The following is a 27,447-nucleotide window of genomic DNA, read 5'->3' as shown; positions in this document are numbered from 1 at the left end:
TCCTCTCCTAGTCTCCGCATCAACTCTGAAGGCAATCGATCAGCCTCCGGGGCATTTGCGGGGTCTTCCCCGCGTCCGGGGTCGGTGATTTTCGGTCCTCAGCCAGATATCCATACTTCAACTTATCCGCATCCCTGAGCACTCCCCTCTAACCAAACCTCAAACATCAATCCATCCATTGATTCAAAATGAACACCCAAATCCTTAAAACCATAACCCGCCGCCCAAGAGGCACAATAGCCCACCTAACAGTATCCCGCCCATCAAAATTAAACGCACTAAACACCTCCCTCCTCCTCTCCCTCTCATCCACCCTCAAATTCATAGAATCGTCCAACAAAGACCTCCTCGCCGTGGTCCTCACAGGCGCTGGACCCAAATCATTCATCGGCGGCGCCGACATCGCCGAAATGGCTTCTCTAGACTCACCTTTTGCAGCACGGGAATTCATTTCCAAGGTCTCGGATGCGTGTAGTGCAGTCCGCAACTGTCCGGTTCCTGTCATCGCGCGCGTGAATGGGTACGCACTCGGTGCGGGATTGGAGATTGCGGCGTGTTGTGATCTTAGGATTGCGAGTCGGAATGCGGTTTTTGGGATGCCTGAGGTAGGTACATTATTCCGTTCCATGTTTCATGGATGTGATTTAGTTACGTGACTTGATCTAACGAAGGAAGGTTCGGGTTGGAATCCCTAGTGTTGTTGAGGCGGCGCTACTTCCTGGATTGATTGGATGGGGCCGGACGAGACGGCTTCTTATGCTTGGGGAGAATATTGGTGCTGAGGAGGCGCTGAACTGGGGTCTTGTGGAGAAGGTTGTTGAGACTGAGGAATTGGATGATGCTGTTGAGGGGTGGTTGGGTCTGTTGGAGGGGAATGGGCCTTTGGCTGTGCGTAAGCAGAAGGCTTTGATGAGGATCTGGGAGGATTCGTCGCTGGATCAGGCTATTCGGGCCGGTGTTGATGCTTTTGGGGAGTCTTTTGTTACAGATGCGCAAGGGGAGACGGAGCCGAAGAGGATGATGGGCGCCTTTCTCAAGGGGAAGGGGAAGAGGTCTTGATTGTTTTTGACTTCAATTTGATGTCGTGTTCTGCATTATGAACAACCCAACTGTTCTCCACCATCTGTATCCCTTTTCGGTGCCAATGCATCCTAACGTACACGTCATCCCAATCCAGGTATTATACATCCTCCGCTCTATACCATCCAGTCATAGACAAGCAGTTCACAGCTTGAACTTGAGCAAGTTGGAGATCATCTCACGGCCGGTAATGCGCGTGGTCGCCCAGAGAGTAGGGAAGTCCAGCGTGGACGAGAAGGTATCGGCGTAGCCGAAGAAGAGCATGGGAGGGATCCAGCCACGGGCGTACTCGAGCGCGAAGCACGACGATTCCATCTTGTACTGCTTGACCTCACCGCGACGGAGATGGTGCACGGTACCGGCAGGGTAGGACTCGGCTTCGAAGGCACCAGGGACGTAGGCGAGCTGGGTGCCGTGCAGAATGTTGAAGTAGTCGTCCGCGGTGTGGCGGCCAGTGTGGCCCTCGGTTCCAATGGCGGTGCCGAAGATGATCAGGTACTCGGTGATACCTTGGAGGTGTTAGTCAATTGGAATTTGAAGAAAGGGAGTAGGACGTACTGGCGTGGATAATATACATAGCGCCCATGGCACCACCGGCGTTATTGAACACCCATTCCTGCTCGAAGTTCAGGTGGTCCGGGCCGACCTTAGTCTCGAGCTCGGAGACAATGAAGTTGACGACGGATTGGGTGTCCTCGCCATGGGTCTTGATGGCACGCTGCGACAGGTCGTGCAGGTGCTCTGGGTCGAAGATGTAGAACTGGTCCAGGCGCGCGTCGAGGAAGCTGTAGACGGCGGAGAAAAGAGCCAGGAAGACGGCGAGGATGCTGAGGTTGCGGAGGGAAAAGCAGCGACAGCCGCAACCCGAAGGCTTCGTGGAGGACTTGGAAGGCATCTTGAGGTTGTTTCGAAGGGAGGCTCAGAAGCACAAGATACAAAAAACACCCCTAGCAAAATCCCCGGAGTTCCACTTGTGGGGCCTTTTTTTCAGCCCTCGATGAACACCCTTATTTTGCAATTGAAAAGAATGAGGATGAGGATGAGAAGGAGAAGGAGAAGGAGATGAAATGAAATCAAAGGGACTCAATTGGATTATTCCATTTCTTGACAGTCTACCTCTGCCTTTTAAATCTACCTGGCCGTGAAGCTGGGATGAACTTCGGTGTCCGCGGGTGAATCTGCAGCCCACACGCCATGTCGGACCGCCGCAATCCGAATCGTAACCACGATTATTGGCCATTGCTTCAATGCTTCCTGAATCAAGACTTGGCACACAGTTCTCTCAGATAGGATACCTCTCTAGTTCTGTCCAATTGTCCGAGGGATTCCTGGACCCGTGATCTCCAGTCTTAGGGATGTCCACCTGGGCACAGGTACCGACCGAGCCGAGCGCAATCAATAGGGCCGAACAAAGACCTGTGTACACAGATTTTAAAGATCTATTCGAGATACGAGTTCTATTTATTCTTTGTTTATATTCAGTTATAGCCAGAAGTTGAAGATATTTTAAATCCAAGTTAGATTTCAAGAGCATTTGCGTGTCACCGCTAGTAGCCTTCGGAAGTTCGTACCAAATATATATTTGCAAGTCACTCCCTGGTACCTGGGCACCAGCAGGTGTCACGTTTTGTGTTTTGATTGAAAATGATTGCAAACTGACTCAAAGACATATTGTTGCTCAAAAACACCCTGAAGGGTTAGAGTAAATCGGCTCGTTTAATAATCCATCCTTGAAAGTTATCTGCCCAGGTGTTGGCATACCCCAACATGCGCTGATCATCACCAGCTCCAAAGCGGCCCTTCCTCCGGAGTCATGCAGAAACCAATTTATTGATACCTCGAGCCTCTCATACAACTCACACCCCGGGGTCAATGTCCTGCAGAAACAGGATGCGGGGTGCATATATGAAAGGGGTTCATAGGCTAGTCACTATGATGATGTGACCAAGGCTTCTTCGATACAAATGTTCCGCCAATGCCAGGAAAAGCTTGAAGCTCCCTGAAGATGATCAGCAAACGTCGTTCAATAATGGCCCAGTTATGCATATGACATCGACTCCTGGTTCTTGTCGGACTTCCCTACGCTTTCTGACCTCGAGATTCAGGGGTGAGAAGCTCGACACAATGGCAGACGCCCCTGAAGCACATGGCCCAACTGACAGGTCTCGATCGCTCGGATTCTTAATTGAATCCCTGAAGTCGTTCGGAAGATCCTCGGCATGTCCAAAAAAGAAGTTCTGACCGTGTTCTCGATCCAGAGGGCTCCGCTGAGCGGGCCGACGCCGTCGTCTCAGATTCGCTGTTTACGCCCGGAGTCCTTCCGGAAACTGCATAGAAGCTCCAGCCGAACGGTACTACCGGGATAAACCCTCAGTCGCGGAAAAATTCACGGCAAAGTCTATTCAAGGAACAAGGTCTCAAAGCTTAAAGTTCATCTATTTGTCCTGACGACTGTCGAAATACCCGGTGGAGTCCCCGGCGATTTGAGATGAGACAGGACTGCTCCGTGCTCTATACGGAACAAGCATCCACTGCTCCGCGGTGGGACTCGATCGCAGATTATAAAGTCATGTAGACGCCGTGACTGTCTAACCGTTAAAACACAATCCAAACCACCTCTGGAATTCTCTCATTCTTTACTGCTGGCCAGCCAATTATTCACCTCCAGACCATCACCATGAAATCCTTCATCACTCCTCTGTCGCTCATTTCCCTCGGCCTCGCCAGCCTCGGCAGTGCCGCTACCATTCCTACCAAGAGCCTGACTCGCCGCAGCACCGAAACCTGCGACCAGTGGGGTACTATCGAGACCGGCAGCTACATCATCTACAACGACCTCTGGGGCCAGAGCTACGATGAGTCCGGCACCCAGTGCACCACCGTTAATTCCCTGAGCGGCAGCACCATCTCCTGGTCCACCTCATGGTCCTGGTCCGGTGCTTCCACCCAGGTCAAGAGCTTCGCCGACGTCTCTCTGACGTTCACTGCTAAGACCCTTAGCAGCATTAGCAGCATCGACTCAGTCTGGAAGTGGAGGTAAGAAATACCCCTTCAAGAGATACCCAGCTTTTCTGACCCGTCAACAGCTACTCCACCACCGATATCGTGGCCGATGTCTCCTACGACATGTTCCTGAGCTCCAGCGCTTCCGGCTCCGAGGAGTACGAGATCATGGTCTGGCTCGCTGCCCTGGGCGGTGCAGGCCCCATCTCCTCCACCGGCTCTGCCATCGCCACCACCACCATCAACGGCGTGACCTTCAAGCTGTACAAGGGTCTCAACGGCTCCATGACCGTGTACAGCTTCGTTGCCGAGTCAACCACCGAGAGCTTCTCCGGTGACATGCTGAAGTTCTTCACCTACCTGATTGACAACGAGGGCCTGAGCTCCAGCCTCTACCTGATCGATGTCCAGGCCGGTACCGAGCCATTCACAGGCACTGCCGATCTGACTGTCTCCGAGTACTCCGTCACTGTCGCTTAAGAAGTTAGAGATCATGCGATCGAGGACGCATTTCGTTACGCGTAAATAGTCATCGTCAAAGTCATATTCATAGTCTTAGTCGAAGATCTGGCATCGACTTATTGACCGTATCATTGGATGGACTCGAAGTAGAGTGACGTAGCAAGTTTTTTGCTTGATCCATAATTTATTTCGCGGGCTGTTTCAGCCCGACGCCGTTTGGCCACCGTCTCTCCGCTTACCGCTGGCTTAACTGAAGCAGAACGCCATGCCACCCTGAAACGGAACCCTGTTTCAAGAGCGCTGTCGTTCGTCACCAGTGGCACCATTGGCCCATGCTTGCAACGGCCGGAACAAGCGGAAAAGACACGAGGAGTCAGATAAAGTCGAGCGAGACGCCGAGTGTCTTAAAAGACATTAGTGCATCCAAAGAGATCGTTCGATGAAATCAAATCAATGTAACTCTCCCAAATCATTTCGCGATGACTCCCCGGGTAGGACATGGTCGCATTGTGCACCGTACTTTGTAGCGCGGATGGGGAACGTCAAGAGGCGCCAGAATCGAGCGCGTAGGTTCTAATAATAACCACCCTGTTCTAGCACTAGATTAGGCCGTCCATTTCACCTAGAAGCGCCCGCCCCCAGAGAATCAAAAGGGCAAGCGCTCGGCGGGTGGAGGGCCGGAGGCGCTGGGGAAGGGCGCTTATATAGAAGTCGTAGAGAACATGGCCGAAAATAGCCTCCGCGAGTGCTTTTTTTAGACCCAAATGCAGGTCGGCGCAGGTCGGAACAGCCGAGAGTGCAGATGCATGCATCTGAAGAAACCTGCGAAAAGGTGGGCGCGACCCGATACATCCATCTTGGCTCTGTTCCCTCCCCGCTCCAGGAGAGGGGCAGAGTCCCTTGGAACAGAATCGATCTCATGCGAGGTGCACGCACTATTCGATGACCCTTTCTGACATGTCAGGCATTCGAATACGCGTGTGTGACAGGGGTCATTTGGCATGAAGGCAGGGATCCGATCCCGCACAGACAAATCTGTCAGGTTCGACCCGTTCGTCATTATTATTGGGGGTCGCGGGCGCCAAATTGAAACGCGACTTGCCACATTGTTGCAAGCTGGAGAACCTGCCACCAGGCCCATAGGTCACTTTGCTCTGGACACTAGGCTCTTTTTTTTTTGTCTTTTTGTCTTTTTGTCTTTTTTTTTTTTTTTCAGCTGAGTCGCAAATCACCCCTTTCCCCTAAATCCGGACCTGGATTCATTCTCTAGGATCGTTGAGTGTTTCGTGCCCTGGAGGGGGCGCGTATACACTCGGAGTACCGTAGACACCTAGGTAGGAGTTGACGCTATTGCAGACGGGATGGAATCCAGTCCTGGTTACCTCGGCGTCTCACTCCTGAGACGGTCGCGGGTTTCACCAATTTTACCCATAGTAGTGATGGGTTTAGATGGGTAGGAGGCTGGCTCCAATTCTAGCACAGGCCCGCTCCACCGGGTGGGCCTAGCGTTGATCTCCTCGCGGCGGTGGAGTTGTGTCAATTGTGGCCTTTTGCCCCATTCTTCCCCAGCGCTTCGAAGGACTTCTATTATTGGGAAGAATTGGAGATAGAGATGGCATTCATGCTAGGATAGATGAGTGAATGTCGTCAGCACTTCGCCAGGTGAAGTGCTATCGGGAGGCGGGTTGAATCTAGGGATGCAGCACAGACAGAGTTGATAGCAAATAGTTACATACTCGCGTACTAGTCTGGCAACTTTCTTTTGCAGTGCCTCGAACCGTGCAATCGCGCTCCACTACATTCCAGAGGACAACCCAAGCCCCTCTTTTGCCCCAGGCAAAGGTTCGAGCATCTCAGATCCAACTATGCAGGTTTACTCGCGCTCCTCCGCGACTTGCCCCCCCTAGCCCCGTCCTGTCCAGGACTTCTGACTGGACCATGCACACCTTGCAGCTCCTGAGTGCCCCCATCCAGCCGCCCTCTGAATGGCGCATACCGGAGCTATATCTATCCCCAAGTATTCCCACACCCAGATTCTTCACGGGATTCCTTCACATGCCCAACGTCGTCACCCATCCTTTCCTTTCCCTTTAATACCGTCGTTGTGACCCGATCGCTCCCTCAGGCTCACCAAGACACACATCAATAATTGTTCCACCGTTCCTCAGTTTCATCGATCTATTGCCCCAGTAGCCAAATTACTGTGGACGCTGTCTCTCGGCTGAAAATTCTCCGCTTCGGCAGGTCTCACTATTCTGGAGAAAGTCAGTTAGGGCTATCGCTCGATAACAGGGTTGACACGACAACCTCAACTATCCTTACAGCAACATTCTTTTTCCTCCAACTACTTGACATCGTCCATTCGTCCTGCCGGTTCAGGAATTTGGCGTGCTATTTGATTTCCATTATCTCGACTGCCATCTGCTTCTGCTTCTACTTCTGCTTTGTTCTTTGTTTCATCGATACCCGACACAAAGCAAAGTTCCATTGTCTTTAATTGTTCCCTTGTCAACCTGCAACTCGCTCGAGATTGAGCTTGACCTTTTATCTGCTTTTTAGTTCTCGTCGTGGGACTTTTAAAGCAGCAAACCTTCCGCCGCCCTATACCATATACCCTATACAGTGGTCACAATGAACACAGGCAACATGAATCACCAAGCATTGAACCGAGCAGCGCTCGATTCCTTCGTCACTCAGCGAGTCTCGCGAGAGATGGTGACGTACCTGGCACAGCAGGCATCACAGGTCATCCGATGTGAGGCCCATGTGACCAACACCGTCAACCAGCACGGCCAACCCACACCTCCCTCTACTCCTCCTTTGGACCCAGCCGACCAGCTGCCTCCCCTTCCCTCCATCGAAGAGTTCATTGCCTCCCTGGTCGCCCGCTCCCAGGTCCAGGTGCCCACCCTCATGAGCTCCCTCGTCTACCTTGGCCGTCTACGTGACCGTCTTCCCCCGGTCGCCAAAGGCATGCGTTGCACTGTCCACCGCATCTTCCTCGCCTCGCTCATCCTTGCCGCTAAGAATCTGAATGACTCCAGCCCTAAGAACAAGCACTGGGCTCGGTATACTGTGGTGAAGGGATACCAAGGCTTCGGATTCTCCCTGCCTGAGGTGAATTTGATGGAGCGTCAGTTGCTCTTCCTGCTCGACTGGGAGACTCGTGTGGCCGAGGAGGATCTTTTCACTTTCTTGGATCCTTTCTTGGCTCCTATTCGTCAACGACTGCAGGCCGTTGAACGCCAGCGCAAGGCCGAAGAGGAGGAACTTCAGCGCAAACAACAACACCGTGAATGGTTAGTACCAACTCGAATATGCATGCGTGTCTGGTGGTTATCAATGACTAATTTTAATAATAGGCGTCGTCTTCACCAATCTGCGGATATGCTGGCCAGCCGCCTTCGTCGTCAGAAAATTGATGCTCGTGGTGACAACCGAAGGGCCGTCGACAACTCCCTTCGTCGTCTTCCCAGTCATGTCTCCTGCCCTACCATCCACCACACAGACCACTCCCCCCAGTTCATCGCCGAACATGAACGCTACAATCCTTATCCTCGAACACGCTCATCACCTAACCGCCCTGGCCGTTCCATCTCGCCTCCCTCCATCCGAGATGTCCCCGGCCTATCTCACGCAGAGACATTCAACTCGCTGTGCTCTCGCTCATCCAGCACAGCCCCCAGCTCCCGCGGCACCCCTGCCAGTATCAGCACATGCTCGTCTCACGGGAACGACGATGTCATGCTTACCGACCCGAGCTCCAGCCCCTCTGTTTCCTCCCTGGCATACAGTTACGTCAACGTCGGCCACATAACGTCCAAGCAAGCCTTCGAGCCCGCCCGCCAACCTTCCAAGAAAATGAAAATCAACGGCCACTCCCACAGCGGAGGCTTTGTGGCACGCTTCTTGGCCTCAGCCACCGGCTCCTACATGGGCAGCCGCATCGGTCGTCCCCACGCATAAGTCGAGCCGGTCTCGGCTTGTGACCGTTCCTTTTTGATCTCACCCATACTCCCCTATTTATTACCCTTCGTCTCCTACCCATTTATTTCACTTTCCTGGCAAAAAGCATTATACCGTTGATACGCATCTTTTGTGACAATACCCTTCGTTTACGCTACCGCCTTTTCCTATCTATTGACATCCATGTCCACATTCTAGACATGTTTCCTATTCTCACACTCTTTATCACTGCATTTACACACGGCGGCATTGGCGTTTCTGGTCTGGTTTCTTTTCTGGCTCTTGGTTCTGGTTTTGGACTCAGGTTGGGATGGAATGCTCTCTAGACGTTTGATGTATCTTACGGATGTATTTATCCCTTTATTCCATAGTCCCGGCGTTGGACGTACCTATAATGATACTTCATACCTGTGAAATTTTTCGCCGTACTGTTGGCAAAATTCTCCGGACGGAATAGTGTTCAATAATTTGCATGCCTTGCTGATCCGCTCCCGCTTGCGAAATTGCGTCACGCAGATCCTTGATCTTCGGCGGGAGGCTTGCCTAGAAGCTCTAGCTTGGCGTCTCGCGTATCACCCGCATTAGTCTATGGACATCCGTAGACATAACTTTTTGCATCTAATAGCAGGCCATTGCACAATACCAGCCAGCCTTCCAGCCTTCCAGTGACGTCCCGGTTGTATTCAAGTCACATAGCCAGAAGCGTCGAGGAATGCAGGGTGCAAGCCACACCCCGCCGACATAGCAAAGTAACCGAGAACGAGATCAACCCAATACAACCATTCTCCCTTCCTGGTTATCTAACACACCTACTATCGCCCATGCCCGAAATGGACATACCCAGTGGAATGCCTGCGCCATGGCTATTTATGCTGAGCAATCTTACGCACAATCTCCGAAGTGAGGGCTGAATATTGAACTAGCCGGTATGAGTCTCAGAAAGTAAAGTGAGGCACTTAGGCTAGCTCTCCTGCTGTTCCGTCCTCTGAGACATGATTGAATTTTCGCTGCAGATGCAGAATGGATTTTCCATGGGACTACCGATATAGTACCAGGTCGATTGTTCTGACCTTGTAGAAGGCAGTGGACGTATCTGTAAACTACGGTTGGCCAATGGTGGGTCGAGCATGAGTGAAAGTGGGCCGATTCGATCGTCCCTGAGATTGGTGGTTCGTGGTTTGTCATTTGTTGACTCAATCAACGTTTGGCTGTGGAGCAGCCACCTACAGCCAAATATCCAAATATCCGAATTTCATCAACCGGAGCGCTGCATTATAGCGTCTGAGATGGGAGGATTTGACTCTCGTGTTTGTCAGCAAGCCCCAGGCAGCACCCTGAAGCAGGAAATTTAGTGTTATTATTAAGCGAGCTCGTTTGACGGAGTGGGTCCCTCCGTATTGGCCGTGCTGCCTAGCAAAAACCTCTATACTATAAGAGTACTTCTCTCTCCCTCTCCTCTTTCACTACTCTTGTTTCTATAATCATACCCATTCCCATCAACAATCATGCCGACATTCTGTGGTTGCTGTTTTCTCATGGACCAAAAGTGGCAGTATCTGCCTCAAGTTGCCCTGGAAGCCCATGCAACAATCTTATCCTCTGCTGCACGAACGACTCTTACCCAGACATTCACGAATCCATCAAACCAGGTCCTTCAAGAGGTTTCTTACAAGTTTCCTCTTTACGATGGCGTTAGTGTTGTCGGTTTTCAGTGTCAGGTCGGCAACCGCCTCCTCCATAGCAAAGTGAAGTCAAAGGCGCAGGCCAGCGCTGATTACGACCATGCCGTGGCAAATAGGCAGTCGGCAGCTATCATGGAGCACGCGACCCAAGAGAACGATGTATTCGTCATTCGAATCGGTAATGTGCATGCCAACGAGATAATCACCGTTGACATTACCTTCATTGGCGAACTCAAGCAAGATGCTCAAAACGATGCAGTTCGCTACACACTACCCAATTCTATCGCACCTCGTTACTCAAATGGAATCAGTCTTTTTGATATACACTCGTCATCCTTTTTCCATGGTAGCTCCCCGGCACAGCTTCAAGGAATTTCCATCACAGTCGATGTGCAAATGGAGAAAAACTCCATCATCCGGGAGCTGCAGTCTCCAAGTCACTCTATCAAAACCTTCCTCGGTCGGACATCTTCCACGCCCAAGGATAGCTTTTCATTTGAGCCATCTTATGCATCTGCCACTCTTCAACTCGCCAAGGACAACCAGCCTTTGCTGGAGCGCGACTTTGTTCTGGTTGCCAAAGCCGATGGACTCGATAATCCTCGTGCATTGCTGGAGACTCACTCAACTATTCCAGGACAGCGTGCCTTGATGGCTACACTTGTCCCAAAATTCAACCTGCTCCCTGCCCAGCCAGAAGTCGTCTTCGTGATTGACCTCAGTTGTAGCATGCATGATAAGATCAGCACCCTTCAGTCCGCTTTGAAGATTTTCTTGAAGTCTCTGCCGCTTGGGATCTGCTTCAACATTTGCTCATTTGGAAGCTACCATTCCTTCTTATGGCCAAAAAGCAAAATCTATGACAATTCGAGCTTGCAACAGGCTCTACTCTACGTCGCCAGCGTGGCTGCTAACATGGGTGGCACAGAGATGCAGCCAGCAGTCGAGGCTGTTGTGAACAACCGTCTCAAGGACAAAGACCTGGAAGTTCTCCTACTCACCGATGGGGAGATCTATAACCAACAGTCTTTCTTTACCTTTGTCCGTAACGCCGCCGCCGATAATACTGCGCGCTTCTTCTCCCTCGGTCTCGGGGATGCAGCCTCCCACTCCCTTATCGAAGGAGTTGCAAGATCTGGCAACGGATTCTCGCAGTCGGTCCTTAATGGCGAAGAACTCGATCGAAAGTTGGTCAGAATGCTGAAGGGAGCTCTCACGCCTCACATCTACGACTACAAGCTTCATGTGGAGTATGATATCGTGGTTGGTGATGATTATGACGTTGTGGAGAACATTGATCACCCCATGCAGGACTCTGAGACCGAGATTGAGGATGAACACCCCAAAGCTCAAGCCCTTCAGGGACCCATTTCGCTATTTGATGACAACTACAAGGAATCTGACGCAGAACTTGGAGCCACCCGAATCCCAGCTGACATAACTCTTCCCAAGCTGTCACCTCCCAAGGATCTTCAAGCTCCATACAAGATCCCCCCTCTCTACCCCTTCATCCGGAGTACAGTCTACCTCCTTCTGAACCCCCAGTCTGCTGATTCTGTCCCCAAATCACTCACATTCAGCGCCACCTCCAGGCAGGGACCACTGCAGCTACGCATCCCCATCAGTGACTTCGGTAAGGGCGAGACCGTTCACCAACTTGCATCCCGCAAAGCAGTTATCGAACTCGAGGAACTGCACGGCTGGCTGGAACAATCGAAGGACTCAAAGGGAAATCCATTTACTCAATTTCACTCTGATACACAGAGACGACTCGCCATCCGCGAATGCCAGGCTCTGGGAATCAAATACCAGGTCACAGGCAAACATTGTTCGTTCGTTGCTTTGGAAGCTAGCTCTACCTCTAAAAATGATCAAAAGAAGCAGCCGGTAGAGTTTGAAGCCGAGACCATTCATCAAGGTGCGTACCAGGGGGTTCGACAGCCAATGTTCTCCTCGCTCTTCGGAGGTGGTGGGAGTGCTCTGCAGTCTAGAGCACCCACACCGATGATGCACGGTGCCTCCTTGTTTGGTCAACCTACTTTTGGTTCTTGCTTCGGAGTCCCCTCAGTGCAATCCCACAGTGGGTCCGCCGGTGCAACTCCTTTTGGCAGTGCAACTTCTTTTGGCAGTGCAGCTCCACCGGCACGATCGGTAGGCCTTCTCGGCCAAGCACAGCAAGAACATGCCTCAGCGGCTGGTACCTCTCTTTTCGGTAGAACTAATGTGCCTCAAATAGGCAATCAATCTGGCGGAAGTTTTCCAACAGGTTCCGCTAAAGCAGGCAGACTTTTCGGCGGAAGCACCCATGCACCTCCCTCAACTGGCTCATTCCCAGGTAATCCTTTCAACAGACCGGCTCCTCACCCCGCACGATCCTCGGGTGGCCTATTCGGCGCAAGCCAGCCAGGTAATGCAGATGCTGGTACTAACCAATCCAAAGTCTCTTCCCTGATTGACCTGCAAACCTTCCAAGGAAACTGGGAACTCAACCAGGAACTCTGTACTCTTCTTGGCTGTGACCTGGACCTTGTGTACAACAGATTCCTCAGCCTCATCCAAAAAAAACACGCCACCGCTAATCTTACCAATGCCCTTGCTACCATCATGGCAATGGGATTCGTAGAGCTCAACCATGCTGACTCAAGAAGCGTCTGGGAGCTTGTCTATGACAAGGCTGAGAACTGGCTGAACAACACTCTGCCTGGGCTAGGTATGGCTGGTGCTTTTCTTGACGCACACAAGGTCCAGATCAACTCTCCAGAATTTCTCAGGTAATCAAGTATGAAAAAGACTATAAAAAGATCAAAACATAAAATAAATTCAGGGGACCTGGGATGGGTTTCTTTGCCGAGTGAATAGATAACTAGCTATTCAAAGGAGTAAAATTGACTTATCTTTTCAAATCCATGGAATAATGTAACAATGTAGTTTACACCCAATGCTTGGTGCTGGGTGGATTGAACACCATGAAATGGTTAAGATAAACAACAGTGTGTAGATGTACACAGACAGAAAGTAATATGATCCGGCTCCAAGTGTTATAATCATACGTTTGTAGTGGATGAGAAGGAAAGGCTACTTTGGGTAAAGCTCCCTCTGATCCTGATTCAGGTCTTAAAGCCACCTCCTCCCCCTGAGGTTCAGCGATCTTGGTTGGTAGCTGGGAAGTTCAATTCGCTTTGTTAGAATTGAAGCCAACACAGTGCGCCAAACGCAGCCTACTCGGAATGGTTCGCACTGATAACTTCACCTTAAATTACAGGTTGAAGCCAGCACAGTGCACCATTCAGTAGCTTTTAATTTTTTTGGTGTTGCAAATAACAGGATCAGAATCAGAATTCGAAGTTCTCTTTTCTCAATTCTTTCTTCAGATTCGTAGACATTTCCTTCCAAGCTTGACTTCAAGATGATCTTGAATAAAGTAGAGTGTCATCCAGGGCTTCGGCCTCCTGGAATTATGTAAGATATAACATCCGAGGCCATATGCAAGTCTTTGTATGTCTATGTATGGAGCCGACTGCTTCTCGTACTGCTATACAGCGATCCAACATTGGCTATTCCTACAACACAAAACTTGACATGGACGTATTCATTATCATATATAACATCATCAGTTGTACATGCCCGGCGACATCTAGCGCGCTTCAAAGGCAGGGAAGTAGCTCTTAATAACCCGATCCAGTTGTTTAATAACAACAGGCTTAACAAAGTACTCATCCACTCCAGCATCATTTGCAGCAATTCTATCCGACGGACTATCCTGCCCCGTCATGACAAAAAACAAACTTCTGCGCCACTTATTCCGTTTCTCCAGGGACCGAATCTGTTGCGTGGCTTCAATACCATCGCAGACTGGCATTTGCAGGTCCATGAAAACTAGCTCGATCGCAGTGCCGTCGCCAGAGGCGGCTGATGCTTGTCGCTGGGAGAAGATTTTGATGGCTTGCAGGCCATCTGTTGCAGAGTAGGATTGTATGCCGCGTTTACGACAATACATTTCCATGATGTGCAGGTTGACGACGTTATCATCGACGATTAGAGCTGTGGAGTTGAAATATGGTGTGAGGATGGGGATTCTCGGTGTTGCTACTGTTAATTCGACAGAAGCTGCTGTGTCTGGTTGGGAGGTGAGTGACATGTTGGTGTCCGAGACTGAATTGATTGTGAGTGGTTGAGACGAGGAAGCTTTGTCTGGGTTCGGCGCTTCATTTATACTCGTCGGTGGGATTAAGTCGGTATTGGATTGCTGTAGACGTAGCCTGGAGGCTTTAATCTTTAAAAGCAGGGTTTGTGCTTCTTCAAGTACGGAGCTCATGTAGCTGGTCGTGAAGGGGCCGTTGGCGTAGATGACATTATCTGTAGTCTCTTCGAGAGCTGGTACCGCTTCTGAAGATGGGACAAGACAGATGGCGACTTGCTCAGTTGGGATTTGAGACAGATGTGTGCGATGTTGTTCTAAGTCGGGCACAACATCAAGAACGACAAGGGATGTTGTAATGTCGTCAGAGGGAGTAAAGCCATTGCGGCAGAGGAAAGTGGAAAAGTGGTCGCATAATGATTCACCCTCAAAGCCGGTTGCCAGGTTGAAGAATTGTGAAGGCAAGCCATTGAGATTTGACGCCAATGGCTGTAAGGGTTGGGGTAAGCAAACACATTCGACTTCTCGGAATATGGCCCTGAAATGAGAACCGCAGTCGATATCTGACGAGATTAGGTCGACGGATCCGTGAAGTAATGTCGCAAATTTAACAGCGAGTGTGAGGCCCAAGCCAGCGCCCGCCGAGTGCACGTCAACCTTTTCGTAGGGTTCAAAGATGCGTTCTTGATGATCGGGGTGGATACCTTGGCCGGTATCTTTCACATCGAAGATAAGTTGATTGCGATCTAGATTTATCGATGCGATTATTGAAACAATGCCTCGTGGCGTATGTTGAATCGCGTTGATGACAAGTGGAAGTAGACTGTCTCGGAGCACATCGAGGTCGGTCTGGAAGCTCTCACAAACGGGCGGAAAGTTGTGAGTAAAGAAAATAGATGTCTTGTAGCGTGTGTCACCCGACGTTAGTTTGAGTAACTCATTTCCTATCTCCGTCTCGAGCTCTTTAAAGGTATGCATAGCGTGTTTCCGATCTTGAATTGCGATATCGGACCATCTGTTCAAAGTGATCATGTTGTTGACGATTGCAGTTAGATCGCGGCCCGCCATCTTGATTAAGTTGAGGTACATGGAGGGCTCGCGCGAGTCCGCCGACTTTCCCTCCATCATTGGGAGGACGAATTCGCCCAAGTTTCGCGACTGCAATTCCTCGGCCAGGAGCTCCACAGAGCCAAGAATACCGTGAATGGGAGTACGGAGTTGATGGGAAAACCCCCGGAGGAACTTCTCCTTTGCCTTCATGGCTTCTATCAGAAGGCGCTTGCGCCACAACTGGGAGAACATGCCAGCACAAGTCTGAACAAACCAGGAATCTACATCGTCAAACACGTGGTGAAAGTCTTTCGCTTCCACAACGAGCAATGATGATCCCGAGACGCTCTCGCATGGCGCGGTAATGATGCGCACTGTCCTATTAGACGGAAGCTCAAGATGGTTTGAGTTCGAAATAAAGTCATCGAGATAGTCGATATCTTCCCAAATGTCGTCCGCAAAGTCAGAGATTGGTACCGGTTCTCGTCCTTCAACCTCGAGATGGGTTGCCTTGGCTGATTGGAGGCTGACTTTCGCATCGGGGTACGTGGCTTTCAGTATCCTGAGGACCGGCTCTTCAGAGACTGTATCGTCTGTTTCCTTTTGCGCTATAGAGATGAGTTCGGACATTTGGCGGCGTTCTCGCTGGCGTCTCGCTCTTGCGCATTGAACGAGATCAGAGACGACCCAGTCAGCCAGGCGGACCAGCGCCTGTTGCTGTGTTTTGGTCAAAGGCTCTTCACTAGTACTTGAGGCGACACAGAGTGATCCAAGACCAACACACTCTCCGAATTCATTTTGTAAGCGAAGTGGTGCGCCAGCGTAGGCTCGAAGCCCACCAAGTTCAAGGTATGGTGATTTTTGGAACCTCCAGTCTTCCATCATATTCGGTAATAGAAAGACACTCTGTGGAATCATCAGTACTTGAGTGAAGGAAGAGTACGGGCCCGCAACATACACCAGGAGGTTGAGTAACCGTATGGGCGCAGATAGTTTCACCGCGCGGAAGGATGCCTAGCTGAAGCCCAACTGTAGCCAACCGAATATAAACATTTACATCAAGAATGCCAATGACGGCAAACTCCCAGCCGGTGGATTCCTGGGCCAGATATGCTTTCTCTTGGAGCCCCGAGAGAAATTCCTCTTCTTTCAGAATATCGCGGGTATAGTACCAAAGCATCGACAATCTCAGTCTCTCGTTCTCGGCTAGGAAAGCACGCAGATATGGAGTAGTAGAGCCAGTCGGCTGTTCCGGGATAGATGCGGGTGCATAAGGCTCTGTCTTGGGATAGAAGGCTGTCGCGGCATTCCAAGCCCATGGCCCAATCGGCTGATCGATATTATCGGGATCAAAGATGGGCCCAACGGTTTTCGGACGGGTCAGCGGAAGTGCATGTTTGGACGTCAAAACAGCCGCATCTGCCTTGGGAAAGAAGGGTACCCGGAGCCCGCTACTGGCCATCGTCAAAGTGATTGAAACCCTTTCTCCATCAGATATGCGGAGTGTTGTGAAAGCGCCGACTCTCGCAAATCAAGTTTCCCGCTGACCTCATGCCCCACATCACGTGAGATGACGGGCGGAGTCCCTTAGCGTCGGCCCTGATCACCCTCCGTGGGATTGCACAGGAGACATCGAGAAGATTCCGTCGAAGAGACATTACACAAGTCGTCGCAAGAATGGTTGCACTTTATCACCGATGGTAGAGCGGGTACCTCATCGGATTACTCCCCCCGTCACTCGATGAGTTCTGCCGAAGCTCTTCTGTTCAAGTGCTACCATGATATTTCCTACCTTTAAATTGCCAAGAAATTATGAAAGTCGAATTAATATATCCGTCGGGAAAAAAAGCTTGCCGGATGACCGCGCACTGGAAAAGCTCTAGGGTCACGACTAGTTCCAATTATTTAGATCATAGAACCCTTGACATCCGATCGGCCCTTAGATCTCTCGCCAAAAAACGCTCGCGGGGTGGTGGGGTGATTTGGCTACCTTGTGAGCCCTTGTAACGTAATGAGTATAACCGAAGCGTGCAAAATGGCTGTCTGGTTATTGAGCACTCAATTTTCCAGAAAGTTCTTAACTAACCGAGGTCGCAAATTGAGACCAAATGCCCTGGATTTACCTCCACGCCTGTCACTTTCTCCGCGGCATGCCCGCTAGATCACTAAATTTATGGCCTGCGCACCATGAATCGCTTCCTAGGGAGAAAAGCTAGTTTAGAAAAGACACACACGATACGGATGTGAGTATGGTGTATTGTGCTGCAATATCAGTCCGAGGATCAGATTTCTTCGTTGAGCGCCGAATCGGGCCGGGTTTCTTTGTCGAGAATCCGAACCTTGGAACACTCCCGCGTGCCCGTCACGGCGAACCCCGACTACAATCCAGGCCTCGGGTTACATAAAAGCAAGATCCGAGATATGTCCATGTATAGGTATCGAGTATTGGATTGCAGCCCTTTGCCTATGAATACCTCGCCCGACGTCGGGTGATCTGGCATTGTCTAAACAATGACCGTCGCAGTTCTTGTCAATGAAGGCAATTCTGATTTTACCACCCACAGAGAGTATTCTTGACGAGAGACTCGAGTACCAAGACTACCGGTATGCCTCTTTATTTTCTATGAGGTTACCCGAAGGAGTGTGTGACTTCTAATTGCTCAAGCCTTAGGCATACACAGACTTAGTCCATGAATGGGGAGAAAATTGAGGAATTCCTATTCTCTCTGCTTTAGAAGGATTATTGCTGACTACCAGCTTCATAAAGGCTCTATTCACAGTGAGACCACCAAACCCTGTGCAGTGGGCGTTGATTGAAGAGTTGAGAGCGAGACTCTGCAAGTGATGGATTTCCTTAAGACAAGACACTCTACATGATGACTGCGATTATCGAATGGTAAGTAGAAGGACTGAATCTTTCCTATGTACTGATGAGGTCGGTGTAATGGTGTTACCCTGAAAGACAGCACGAAAGGCCAAAGAGTTTTCATGTCTGAGACATCGAAAAACTATGGTGGATTCCATTGATCAGTTTCACTCATTTGCCATTCGATCTATTCACGACCTTTCTCCCACTGCACCCGTTTATCCACTAAAAGCTCTGCCGACGTTTTACCCGCCACGTTGGGCTGGTCCATCGAGGCCCCAGCTTCTTGCAATATCGAAATGATCTCATCCTGCGCCTGGATCTTCTCTGAAAGTGTCGGCCATTCAAGTGAACCGTCTTTCTTTCCCCTCCTGATAAGCCTCCCTCCTACCGCCTCATGAAGAGGCGTGTTTCCCTTTTTATTGATCGCACTGGCATTTGCACCTCGACTGACCGGCAAACGAGACGCTGTGAGTTGCCGTAAGTTTCTCGCCATGAAATGCAGCGCTGTCCAGCTGTTCGCGTCGGCCTGGTTGATATCGACAAATGGAATGAGCACTTCCAGTAGATTAGGGCAGACTGGTTCGTTGTGAGTAGGACTAGAGGCCAGCTTGTGTAGCACGGTCTGACCATGATTATCGTAGAGACTTTTGTCGGCTCCATGCGCAAGGAGAAGGTCAATCAGTGGCATGAAATACCCCTTATGACTCCAACTGCAGCCCTCGTGGTGTTTCAGAACGTGGAGTAGAGCTGTGTCGCCCGACTGATCCCGAGCATTCAGGGTGTTAGCGTGTGGTTTGGTGTCTAAAAGCAGCTTCACGAAAAGTAGCCTCCCAGCACCATCAACCATGCCGGCCACGGCGAAATTAAAGGCCGCTCCATCCTGACCCTGCGTATTGACGGTATCTGGGTTGGCTTCAAGCAACAATTCTACGATCTTGAGCCCCTTGGAGATCGTTTCCTCCTCTGATCGTTGGATAAATGAGTTCCGGAGGCTAAACAGGGCCCAGTGGAGTGGAAGCCATCCCTCACTGTCAGCCACAGTGACTGCTTTGGCAAGTTCACCATCACTATAGTTTTCAACCAGCGCTTGAATAAACTCCAGATTCCAGGATCCGCTGGCTATGTGTAGGGCGGTGACCTTTTTAACGTCACCTTCGCCCAGCACATACCACTCCTGCTGGGCGTGAATATCGGCTCCTTCAGCAATGAGGCGAGAGGCTAGCCTATAGCTTGCATGGGGAGCCGCCGCTCCGAGTACAGTCTTAAGTAGGACTTTCGGTGAAGATTGTTGATCAGGTTGATCTTCATTGGCGTAACGATTGGCTTGACGAACCGAAGCGCCTCTGTCCAATAGTCGATAGACGAAGTTTTCGATCTCGGATTTCTCAACATCGCGCCCCAATCTTTCCTTGGTAAATCCGAGCGCTGCTACTGCGTATAGAAGAGGTGGGTCGGTGGATTCCTGGTCATTCAACTTGCCCCCTAAGGGAGGGCCGCAGCTTGGGAGATATTCTGCCGTCTCGAACCGAGCATAGAGACATGCGACACTCAGTAGGTGAATGTTCTTACGCCTAAATCGAGCTTCAAGTGGCTCCATTTGACTGAGATCGGACTGAAAAATTTCCGCAAGTGTGCGAAGCACATCGATATTGCCCTTTTCTGCAGCCAGGAGGAAAGGGTCCCATTCATCGGGGTTCCACTCGTGCACCTCAGCGCCAGGACCGAAGAAGCACGTACCATGGACTTCCGCATAGCGATATAAGTTTGTGACATCATTGGCTGCGATGATAGTTCCCACAAGGCTACGCCAGCCATCGTCGTATAAGGCACTCCCGTCCGAGGCCGAAATCATAGGTGGAATATCCGGGAATTCCTCAAAGGGCTCGGAAAAGGCGCCATATGACATTGCGAGACCTCGGAAGCTGTGAAGCAATTTTATTGAAGAACATAATGGAAAAAGATTGATTCCAAGGCCAAGGTTGAGGCGGTGGTTTAGAGACAGTGATAGAGAATGAGAACGCGAAACAGGAAGAAGTGAGTCAATCTGTCAGCATCTCAAGAAATGAGAGAAGAATAACCCGCTACGTCTCACACAAGCTAAAAACGATTGAATAATGGATTGGAAGTTGAGAAAAGAACAATGGTAGGATTCACATCCAGGTCTGGTGATTGGGTAACTTTACAATTTGCATTACAGTACTGATTACGATCATAGGGCAGCTATTAGGGCTATCCCCATTGGGACTAGCATAGTAATTGTATTTCCACTTCTTTGTACTGTACTACGCCACGCGAGAGCAAGCCCTCTATGTACAAGGGACGATGGGCTGGGAAGACTATTAGCGAGAATAGAATAGGTTCAATTTTAAGTTTGAGTTATATATCAATGATAAATAAGTATAGGCCGTCTTTTGTACCTCCGATCTGATGAACCTCACGGAGAATCTCCAAAGGTTTGAAGCGTATCTACCCCAAAATAATTTACAGAGAGAGAACCAACTCCTTCAACTTCTTGAAGTTAGGAGTGCCAAGACCGGTAACAGGGTCCCAACCCTCAGTAGCATTCCAGTGGGCACCAGGAATAATCAGAGCGCCGGCGACCTCCGCCTCGCTCTGAGGATCAATACCACCGCAGCCGTAGGAGCTACCGCCGGTGATATCATTCAAGGCCTTGTATCCCTTCGAGTACAAGAAGGGGTTCAGGAAGCCCAGGGCGGGCTTGCCAGCGCGCAGACGGGCATCGTTGAGCAGACCGATGATACCAGCGAAGGTGGGTGCAGCGGCGGAGGTACCACCAGAACCGGACTTCTCACCAGCGTAGATAACCTCGTAACTGCAAATTGTTAGATTGGATGTCTTCATCGGTTTCAGTATGGGGATACGTACTCGGGGTACAAGCTGTGGGCGGAGACATCGGGGAATCCACGGCCCTCGAAGTCAGTATACTTGCCGTAGTACTCCTTGGTCTCGGCGCTGACGTGGGTCAAATACTTCTTGACGGCGGATTCCTGGTACAAGGGACGGGGCCAGTAGTAGGAGAAACCACCGGATGAGGCGTTCCAGGCGACCTCGGGGCTCACAGCGGAGGTTCCTCCAACGGCGGTAACGTAGGGGCAGGTGGCGGGGAAAATGGGGTTGAACTGGGGGGTCACGCCATCGCTGGCCTGGCAGGCGGAGCCAACACCTGGTTTAGGTTAGATGGGTCAATTTTGGCCGTCAAGGATTGATAACTTACCTTCATCGCCGGAGGAGTGGATTATAGTCAGACCACGAATAGTGTTCAGGCCGATCAGGTTGCAGACGAGCTTGGCGTACTTTTCAGGAACAGTCTAGTAGATTGTTACCGGGAATTAGAGAGAAAAAAAAAAGCTGAGGTTCAGGAAAGCTTACCTGCTCGTCATCACCATAAGAGTTGGAGATAACCTGAGGGAGCTCGGCATTGGTTTTGGAGAGCAGGTACTCGTAGTAAACAGAGTAGGGCTCATTCTCGTCATCGGAAGCAGAGGGTTCATCCGCATCGGGGATGAAGGGACTAGAACTCATTAGGAGGCAGACATAGGAAGGGAAAACGAATTACATACGCAACACCTCCAGTGATGAACTCATGGACAGGCAGGGGGTGAGAAACAGCGACGATCAGCTGCACGTCCAAGTTTGCCTCGCCAATGTCAGCCAGAGGAGCTGACTGGTTGTTGACACCGCCGTTAATCAGCTCAACGGAAAAGCTCTGGCTGGGAATGTCGAAAAGCTCTTCATAAGCGGCCAGATCCGATTCCGAAGCAGACTCGTTCAGGAAACTTCCGAAGCCAATGCGGCTGCCGGCAGAGGGCTCGGGGGTATAGTCACCAACGTTGTACATCTCCTTGATGCAGGAAGGGGTAATGTATTTTGAGCACGAGGCCGTGATCTCAGAGGAAGCCCGGGGGACCTGCTTCTTAGCCAGCGAAGGCATAGGAGCAAACTTGCGGAGACCACCAAAGTAAACAGTGGGCGAGATCAGATCGATGTAATCCGTCAGATCGTCGGGAATGGAGTATTTGGTGGTCCGCAGCTTCGTAGAGTCACCATTCTTGTAGTAGGCGAAATCAGTGTCAAGCAGTTTCTCGACGTTCTCCACGCTGCCAGAGAAGCTCAATGTGGCGCCATCACGAGAGATACTGGAAATGCCGGCATTGTTCAACCATTTCACCACAGCAGCGTCGTCAACAACGGGGAACTCTGTCTCGATGTCGCTCTTGTCGAGCCATTGACCATATTCGGCCTGACCGGGGGTTGCAAGCTTGGTCACTCTGCTCTCCAGCTGATCAAGATTCTGGCGGGTCAAGGCAATAGAAAGTGACATTGTCGAGTCCGCAGAGGGCTTATCAACCAGCGACCAAGCGCTAGGAGCACCCCCAGCCAGACTCTCCAGCACAACGCCCAGCGCAGGGGCGGCGAGGGTGCAGAGCAACCCAGTATAGACGGAAGTGTGCATTTTGACTGGAGCTTCTCGAAGTCCTGAATATTCCAACGGGGAGGGATCGGCGGTGCTATTTATCCCCGTTGCCATGCAATTGAGCATTGCACTAGGGGCCCCAGTCAACAGGAACAATAATGCCTAATCATGCAACCCCACCCAGACTCTCTCAGCGCTATTCCCAACCTTGCCCAGCGCACGGAGCTCGGCAACTCAGGGCATCCAACGATATGGGGTTACATCTTCGTCTGTGGAGGCTGTTATCGGCGGGGAAAAGTCTCTCTGAAGCGCTGCCTTGATCCGTGCCTTGATGCGCATCCTGGTTGTTTATGGTGGGAAATGACTCCGCGCGTGTCAACACAAGGAAGAATGTGAGGTCTGCCCTGCACTCCGTAGCAACAGTTCCATCGCCATCTCCATTGCGACCTCCCATCTCCAGGCAACATCGGGATTGAGCCGGAGATGACGATCGCCGGCCTCGCTTAGCTCCAATCGCGGAGCTCCGCCGGGGTCAGAAGAAGCTTGACCGTTTTCAAGCTTCTGCCCAGTCCTCAGACTCCACTTGGAGGTGGAATGTCCGGGAAGTTCCAATCGGGCTGCAGAAGAACATCGGGGTACAATCTCATTAATGAGCTCAATTAACAATACATTCGTGTCGCAGATACGAGATGTTGCGTCGCGTTGTTGATGTGGGTCCCCCACCTACCCGACGTTTACCATTGTACAGTAAACATCTTGCGATTATTTGCACTGACTCCTGCAGGGCAGGCATATGAAAAAGTAGTGACACCCTACTCTCTATTCTCATGAAACTAGGCGCCTTCATGTCTCGGCGTCGCAAGACAAAACCCCGTGACTTAGCGACGAGATCTCAACCGACAGGTTAAACCGCGCTGCTTAGCGAACCAAAATGTCTCAACACGCCACTCAGGCTGATCTGACGCCCACTCAATCTCAAAATGCCGCATCAACTGAGGAATCAACTTCCCCATTTCCATAATTGAAATATTCTTACCTATACAAGTCCGGGATCCATTGCCAAACTTCCAATTCTCTCGTCAGTACGAACATAAATGACCGCGACATTCCAGTGGGCTTACAGTCATCAAATGGCGGTCCATGAGCTTAATCTGCTCTTGGCTTGAGTTTATCCACCGCTCGGGCCGGAATGCCTCGGCATCATCACCGAAGATCGTCTTGTCGTGGTGCACCACCGCCGGATTCATTCCGACGATAGTGCCCGCTGAGAGGGGGACCCCACAGAGAACGGTTCCGCCTTCTGGAACAACTCGCTCCAATGGGAAGGACACACCGGGGTGGCATCGCATTGCTTCTTTCATGGCTGCTTGTCTATGTCATGTCAATATCCAGAACTTGGAACTTCATTGCTGATGTCTCTCACAAATAGGGTAGCTCAAGGCACTCCGCGTAGGTGACATAGTCAGAGAGCTTGCCAGCTTTGTCTGCATCATCAATCTCTTTCTGGAGCCTCATGTACACCTTACCATTCTGGACGAGGTAATATATGATTGCGCGAAGGGAAATGGCGGTTGTGTCACTTCCGGCAAGGCTAGTTCCGACCGAGAGAAGTCAGTCGCTCGTTCGACCCAAAAGATGCCGTTCTAGATCTTACAGATTATTGCTGAGGTGGTTCATCATATCGCGATTGGACATGGGCCTGCCCTTGGCTTCCTCACCTCGAAGCCAAGCCAAAAAGTCAGGCCGATCTCCATGTTTCCCTGGCGTTTCGCGATCGTAATCGTCAATGCATTCTTGAGTGAACTTCTATACGTTAGCAGGTGGGTTTCTACACCAATCAAGCTGTGAACAAATACTCACTTGGACCATCGTTCTCAGCGGATCCGGCATTTTTACAAATGGTTGCGCTGCCATGAATGTGGCAACCCGAATATTACCCATAAACCAGTGATGAAGCCTTGGAATCTGGCTAACAACACTTGCATAACGTAAACCATCATCAAGACCAGCAATCATACCCAGCACATCCTCCCGCTTCTCCATGAACCCGAATCGGCGCTGGAATGTAATCGCCCCAATCACGTCAAAAGCGTACCACTGAAGCCAGGCACCTAGATCGATATTCTGGCCTTCAAAGTCTTTCATGGCGTTAAAGAAGATCTTACTGCATTCATCTGCGAACGGCTCGAGGGATTTGATCGAAGACATGGAGAATTTCTGAGCAACCGGGCGTCGGAGAGCTTGGTGGGCAGCTGGATCTCTCACGGAGAACAAGCTCGGCATGACTTTGTCTTCGAAGAATGGATTGAATACATCGTAAAATGCAGACTAAGGCTCGATTTTAATAAAGTGAATCCATCTGTTCGAAGAATAACGGGCTTACCTTCACGAACTTGCTACTTATGCCATATATAATTGGCAGTGACCTGGGATCCGAGATGTCGACTGTATTTGGTCCCGTGCGGACAATAGGGCCGTATTTCTTGTGTAGGCTGCGGTAGAAATCGGGGGCGTCTCCTTTGGATATTTTCCATGGGCGATATAGTGAGGAAAATCGAGCTACGGTTGGTCCTGGGATGGATCTAAGACCCGGCCTTAGGGCGGTTGCGATTGATGAAATGCCGATAGAAAACGCAACAATAAATACCAAGGTCGAGATCCAGTCATTTTGTTGATCTTGCAATGTTAATAAGAGACCCATTTTGACTCCAACCGAGATGGTAATAATTTGGGTTGCAAACTAAATGGTGGTAGCCCGGTTCTTCCTTTAAAGTAAGCGATTATGTTCCTGGACCTTTGATCTGATCCCCACATTTAGAAATGCAGAACACGCGGAGAAGATCCCGCTTCCAAGCATTCATGGAGTGACAGTGAGCTTGCGGGATCTTTAAACCTTACGAACAGAGCCCGGGGAACAGTCAGAATAATAATCACGTCGATTAAGTATCTAGTATTATCATTGTGCGCTAGAGAGCATTCTCTTCGCATTATCAAGTAGGACCCGCTTGGTGGTTTCAATTCCAAGGGTACTTTTCAATCCACCATCCACTCTCTGAGCTAGAGATGTAACCATCCTTGCCGGGCTATACGGATAATCACTTCCATACAGTAGTCTCGATGAGTCAACAAGTCTCAAAAGCCCATGAATCTGATCAGGGAAAGGAAGACCCGCCAAATCAATATAAAAGCGGCTATTCAGCAGCTCCTTGATATCATCGCTGGAGATAGGGTCGCCCTCTTTAACTACGAGGCTGGAAAATTCTGCAATTCGCTGCATTATCGGTGGGAATGTCGCACCGCAGTGACAGACCAGGAATGTGATCCCAGAACACCTGGTCACTGTTCCAGATATGAAGAGGCTTGCCAGCGCTCGGGTGGTGTCAAACATGAACTCCATAATCGGGCTGGGAATTCCTCGCATGGGCGTCACCTTCTCCTTCACGGAGCCAGTCTGGGCATTCCGGGAAATACATGTGGTTGGATGAAAAAAGACAATTGTTTTGCGCTCGCTGAGTTTATCGAAGACTCGACTGAACTGTGGATCTCCCGGGTAGATTCCATGAGAATTGGTCAGGATTTGAAACCCCACGGCGCCCAGGTGGTCAAGCGCGTAGTCGATCTCGGCGAGGGATCCTTCCACGTCTGGGAGAGGGAGTGATGCAAAGAACAAGAAATGATCCTTGTTTTGGGCACAGATCTTTGACATGTCTTCATTCACACTGCGGGTGAGGGACCGCGCTTCCTCGTCATTGCCAGGAGTCAAGTGTGTACCCGGCGAGGACATGCTGAGGACGGACTTTGTAATGTTCAAGTCCTTCATCAGTTGGATGTGCGACTTGGCATCCCAATCCTGAGTGTTTCAATCAGCGTTTAATTTTCAAATTGGATCTCTTAGCATTTACAGGAATGGCGGGCATCCCGTCGGGGTGGCCCCTTCCTGCGAAGTCATTCTTCAAACAGTACTCTCGATAAGCGGGCGGAACGCAATGAGCATGCACATCGATTCTCTCCATGATCAATTGTCAATTGTTGATCAGTCAAGTTGAGAAGCGTCGAAAATCCGAGCGTTTTTGTGTACCCGCGGGGCTTAATAGTCCCCCCACAGTGCGTTAACGTTTGCGGGACCATGGGACCTTTTTCAATCCAAATACCAACGGGACTTACGGGACATCATTTGTAATTATCTTCTATATCTTCTCTGGTACGTTTGGCCTTGATTCATTTTGAAACCCCGAGGGTTCACAAGTACCATAAGCTAGTCTTCAAGCTGATAATTTTCTTCTGTCAATCTAGACTCATGGGACGGGCCTTGATCACCGAGTGTTCAACATCTATAATCTAAGTGGGGACAGGAACATCAGCACAAATTCAAATACATCCGTGGAACAGATTTCATCCGTTTCGCTGAGTGTTATGATGATGAACCAGGCTGCCGCGTTCAAACACTCTGAGAAACAGTGGCGGGAACTGTTAGTATCTGTTGGGCCGAAGAGTATCACTTTTGACCAGCCTGCGGGGAGCAGTGAAGGTATTATCGAGGCTTCCAGGTGATTTGATGATGGACGGGTCATCGAGTTGATTTCCAAAATCACGGTTAAATTGGAGTCAACATTGAGATTGATCCCTTTTACTCTACGGCCGAGGCGGCAGCCAGGTGATTCTGGAAGGTTGAGTTTATACCAGGGGACTGCCGAATTATCCCGACAACAACTTCGAAGTGGAGAGCCACTAGAGGACGTAATTATGGCAATGGCAGGAGCTG

The 27,447-nt window shown here is 50.5% G+C and overlaps 10 protein-coding genes across 10 annotated transcripts; 4 read left to right on the top strand and 6 right to left on the bottom strand.

Annotated features, from left to right (window-relative positions):
- Positions 1-188: 188 nt before the first annotated feature.
- On the top strand, positions 189-1,059 carry N7443_002031 (GroES-like protein; the record flags this gene model as incomplete). The annotated part of the gene is made up of 2 exons (XM_056882087.1): positions 189-605; positions 676-1,059. 2 exons carry the CDS (start codon positions 189-191, stop codon positions 1,057-1,059), a joined length of 801 nt encoding a protein of 266 aa, XP_056743928.1.
- Positions 1,060-1,224: 165 nt separating this feature from the next.
- erg2 (C-8 sterol isomerase ERG2) lies at positions 1,225-1,975 on the bottom strand (the record flags this gene model as incomplete). The annotated part of the gene is made up of 2 exons (XM_056882086.1): positions 1,225-1,589; positions 1,639-1,975. The coding sequence occupies 2 exons, from the start codon at positions 1,973-1,975 to the stop codon at positions 1,225-1,227; spliced, it is 702 nt and encodes a 233-aa protein (XP_056743927.1).
- A 1,782-nt stretch (positions 1,976-3,757) lies between these two features.
- xgeA (putative endoglucanase) lies at positions 3,758-4,563 on the top strand (the record flags this gene model as incomplete). The annotated part of the gene is made up of 2 exons (XM_056882085.1): positions 3,758-4,116; positions 4,167-4,563. 2 exons carry the CDS (start codon positions 3,758-3,760, stop codon positions 4,561-4,563), a joined length of 756 nt encoding a protein of 251 aa, XP_056743926.1.
- Positions 4,564-7,176: 2,613 nt separating this feature from the next.
- On the top strand, positions 7,177-8,511 carry N7443_002028 (cyclin family protein; the record flags this gene model as incomplete). The annotated part of the gene is made up of 2 exons (XM_056882084.1): positions 7,177-7,844; positions 7,908-8,511. 2 exons carry the CDS (start codon positions 7,177-7,179, stop codon positions 8,509-8,511), a joined length of 1,272 nt encoding a protein of 423 aa, XP_056743925.1.
- Positions 8,512-10,016: 1,505 nt separating this feature from the next.
- On the top strand, positions 10,017-12,968 carry N7443_002027 (uncharacterized protein; the record flags this gene model as incomplete). Its single annotated transcript, XM_056882083.1, has 1 exon — positions 10,017-12,968. One exon carries the CDS (start codon positions 10,017-10,019, stop codon positions 12,966-12,968), a length of 2,952 nt encoding a protein of 983 aa, XP_056743924.1.
- Positions 12,969-13,827: 859 nt separating this feature from the next.
- N7443_002026 (hybrid sensor histidine kinase/response regulator) lies at positions 13,828-16,843 on the bottom strand (the record flags this gene model as incomplete). The annotated part of the gene is made up of 2 exons (XM_056882082.1): positions 13,828-16,287; positions 16,340-16,843. 2 exons carry the CDS (start codon positions 16,841-16,843, stop codon positions 13,828-13,830), a joined length of 2,964 nt encoding a protein of 987 aa, XP_056743923.1.
- A 1,591-nt stretch (positions 16,844-18,434) lies between these two features.
- Positions 18,435-20,156, bottom strand: N7443_002025 (ankyrin repeat domain-containing protein; the record flags this gene model as incomplete). Its single annotated transcript, XM_056882081.1, has 1 exon — positions 18,435-20,156. One exon carries the CDS (start codon positions 20,154-20,156, stop codon positions 18,435-18,437), a length of 1,722 nt encoding a protein of 573 aa, XP_056743922.1.
- Positions 20,157-20,731: 575 nt separating this feature from the next.
- N7443_002024 (S53 family peptidase) lies at positions 20,732-22,724 on the bottom strand (the record flags this gene model as incomplete). The annotated part of the gene is made up of 5 exons (XM_056882080.1): positions 20,732-21,083; positions 21,137-21,434; positions 21,486-21,579; positions 21,641-21,782; positions 21,832-22,724. The coding sequence occupies 5 exons, from the start codon at positions 22,722-22,724 to the stop codon at positions 20,732-20,734; spliced, it is 1,779 nt and encodes a 592-aa protein (XP_056743921.1).
- Positions 22,725-23,563: 839 nt separating this feature from the next.
- N7443_002023 (cytochrome P450) lies at positions 23,564-25,386 on the bottom strand (the record flags this gene model as incomplete). The annotated part of the gene is made up of 6 exons (XM_056882079.1): positions 23,564-23,758; positions 23,807-24,056; positions 24,109-24,276; positions 24,340-24,491; positions 24,546-25,013; positions 25,069-25,386. 6 exons carry the CDS (start codon positions 25,384-25,386, stop codon positions 23,564-23,566), a joined length of 1,551 nt encoding a protein of 516 aa, XP_056743920.1.
- Positions 25,387-25,641: 255 nt separating this feature from the next.
- On the bottom strand, positions 25,642-26,698 carry N7443_002022 (amidohydrolase family protein; the record flags this gene model as incomplete). Its single annotated transcript, XM_056882078.1, has 2 exons — positions 25,642-26,535; positions 26,588-26,698. The coding sequence occupies 2 exons, from the start codon at positions 26,696-26,698 to the stop codon at positions 25,642-25,644; spliced, it is 1,005 nt and encodes a 334-aa protein (XP_056743919.1).
- Between the last annotated feature and the right edge of the window lie 749 nt (positions 26,699-27,447).

This window comes from Penicillium atrosanguineum, assembly GCF_028827265.1.
Source record: "Penicillium atrosanguineum strain IBT 20685 chromosome Unknown utg000002l_segment0_segment0, whole genome shotgun sequence".
Classification (NCBI taxonomy): domain Eukaryota; kingdom Fungi; phylum Ascomycota; class Eurotiomycetes; order Eurotiales; family Aspergillaceae; genus Penicillium; species Penicillium atrosanguineum.
This window is presented reverse-complemented; position numbering and strand designations above follow the sequence as displayed.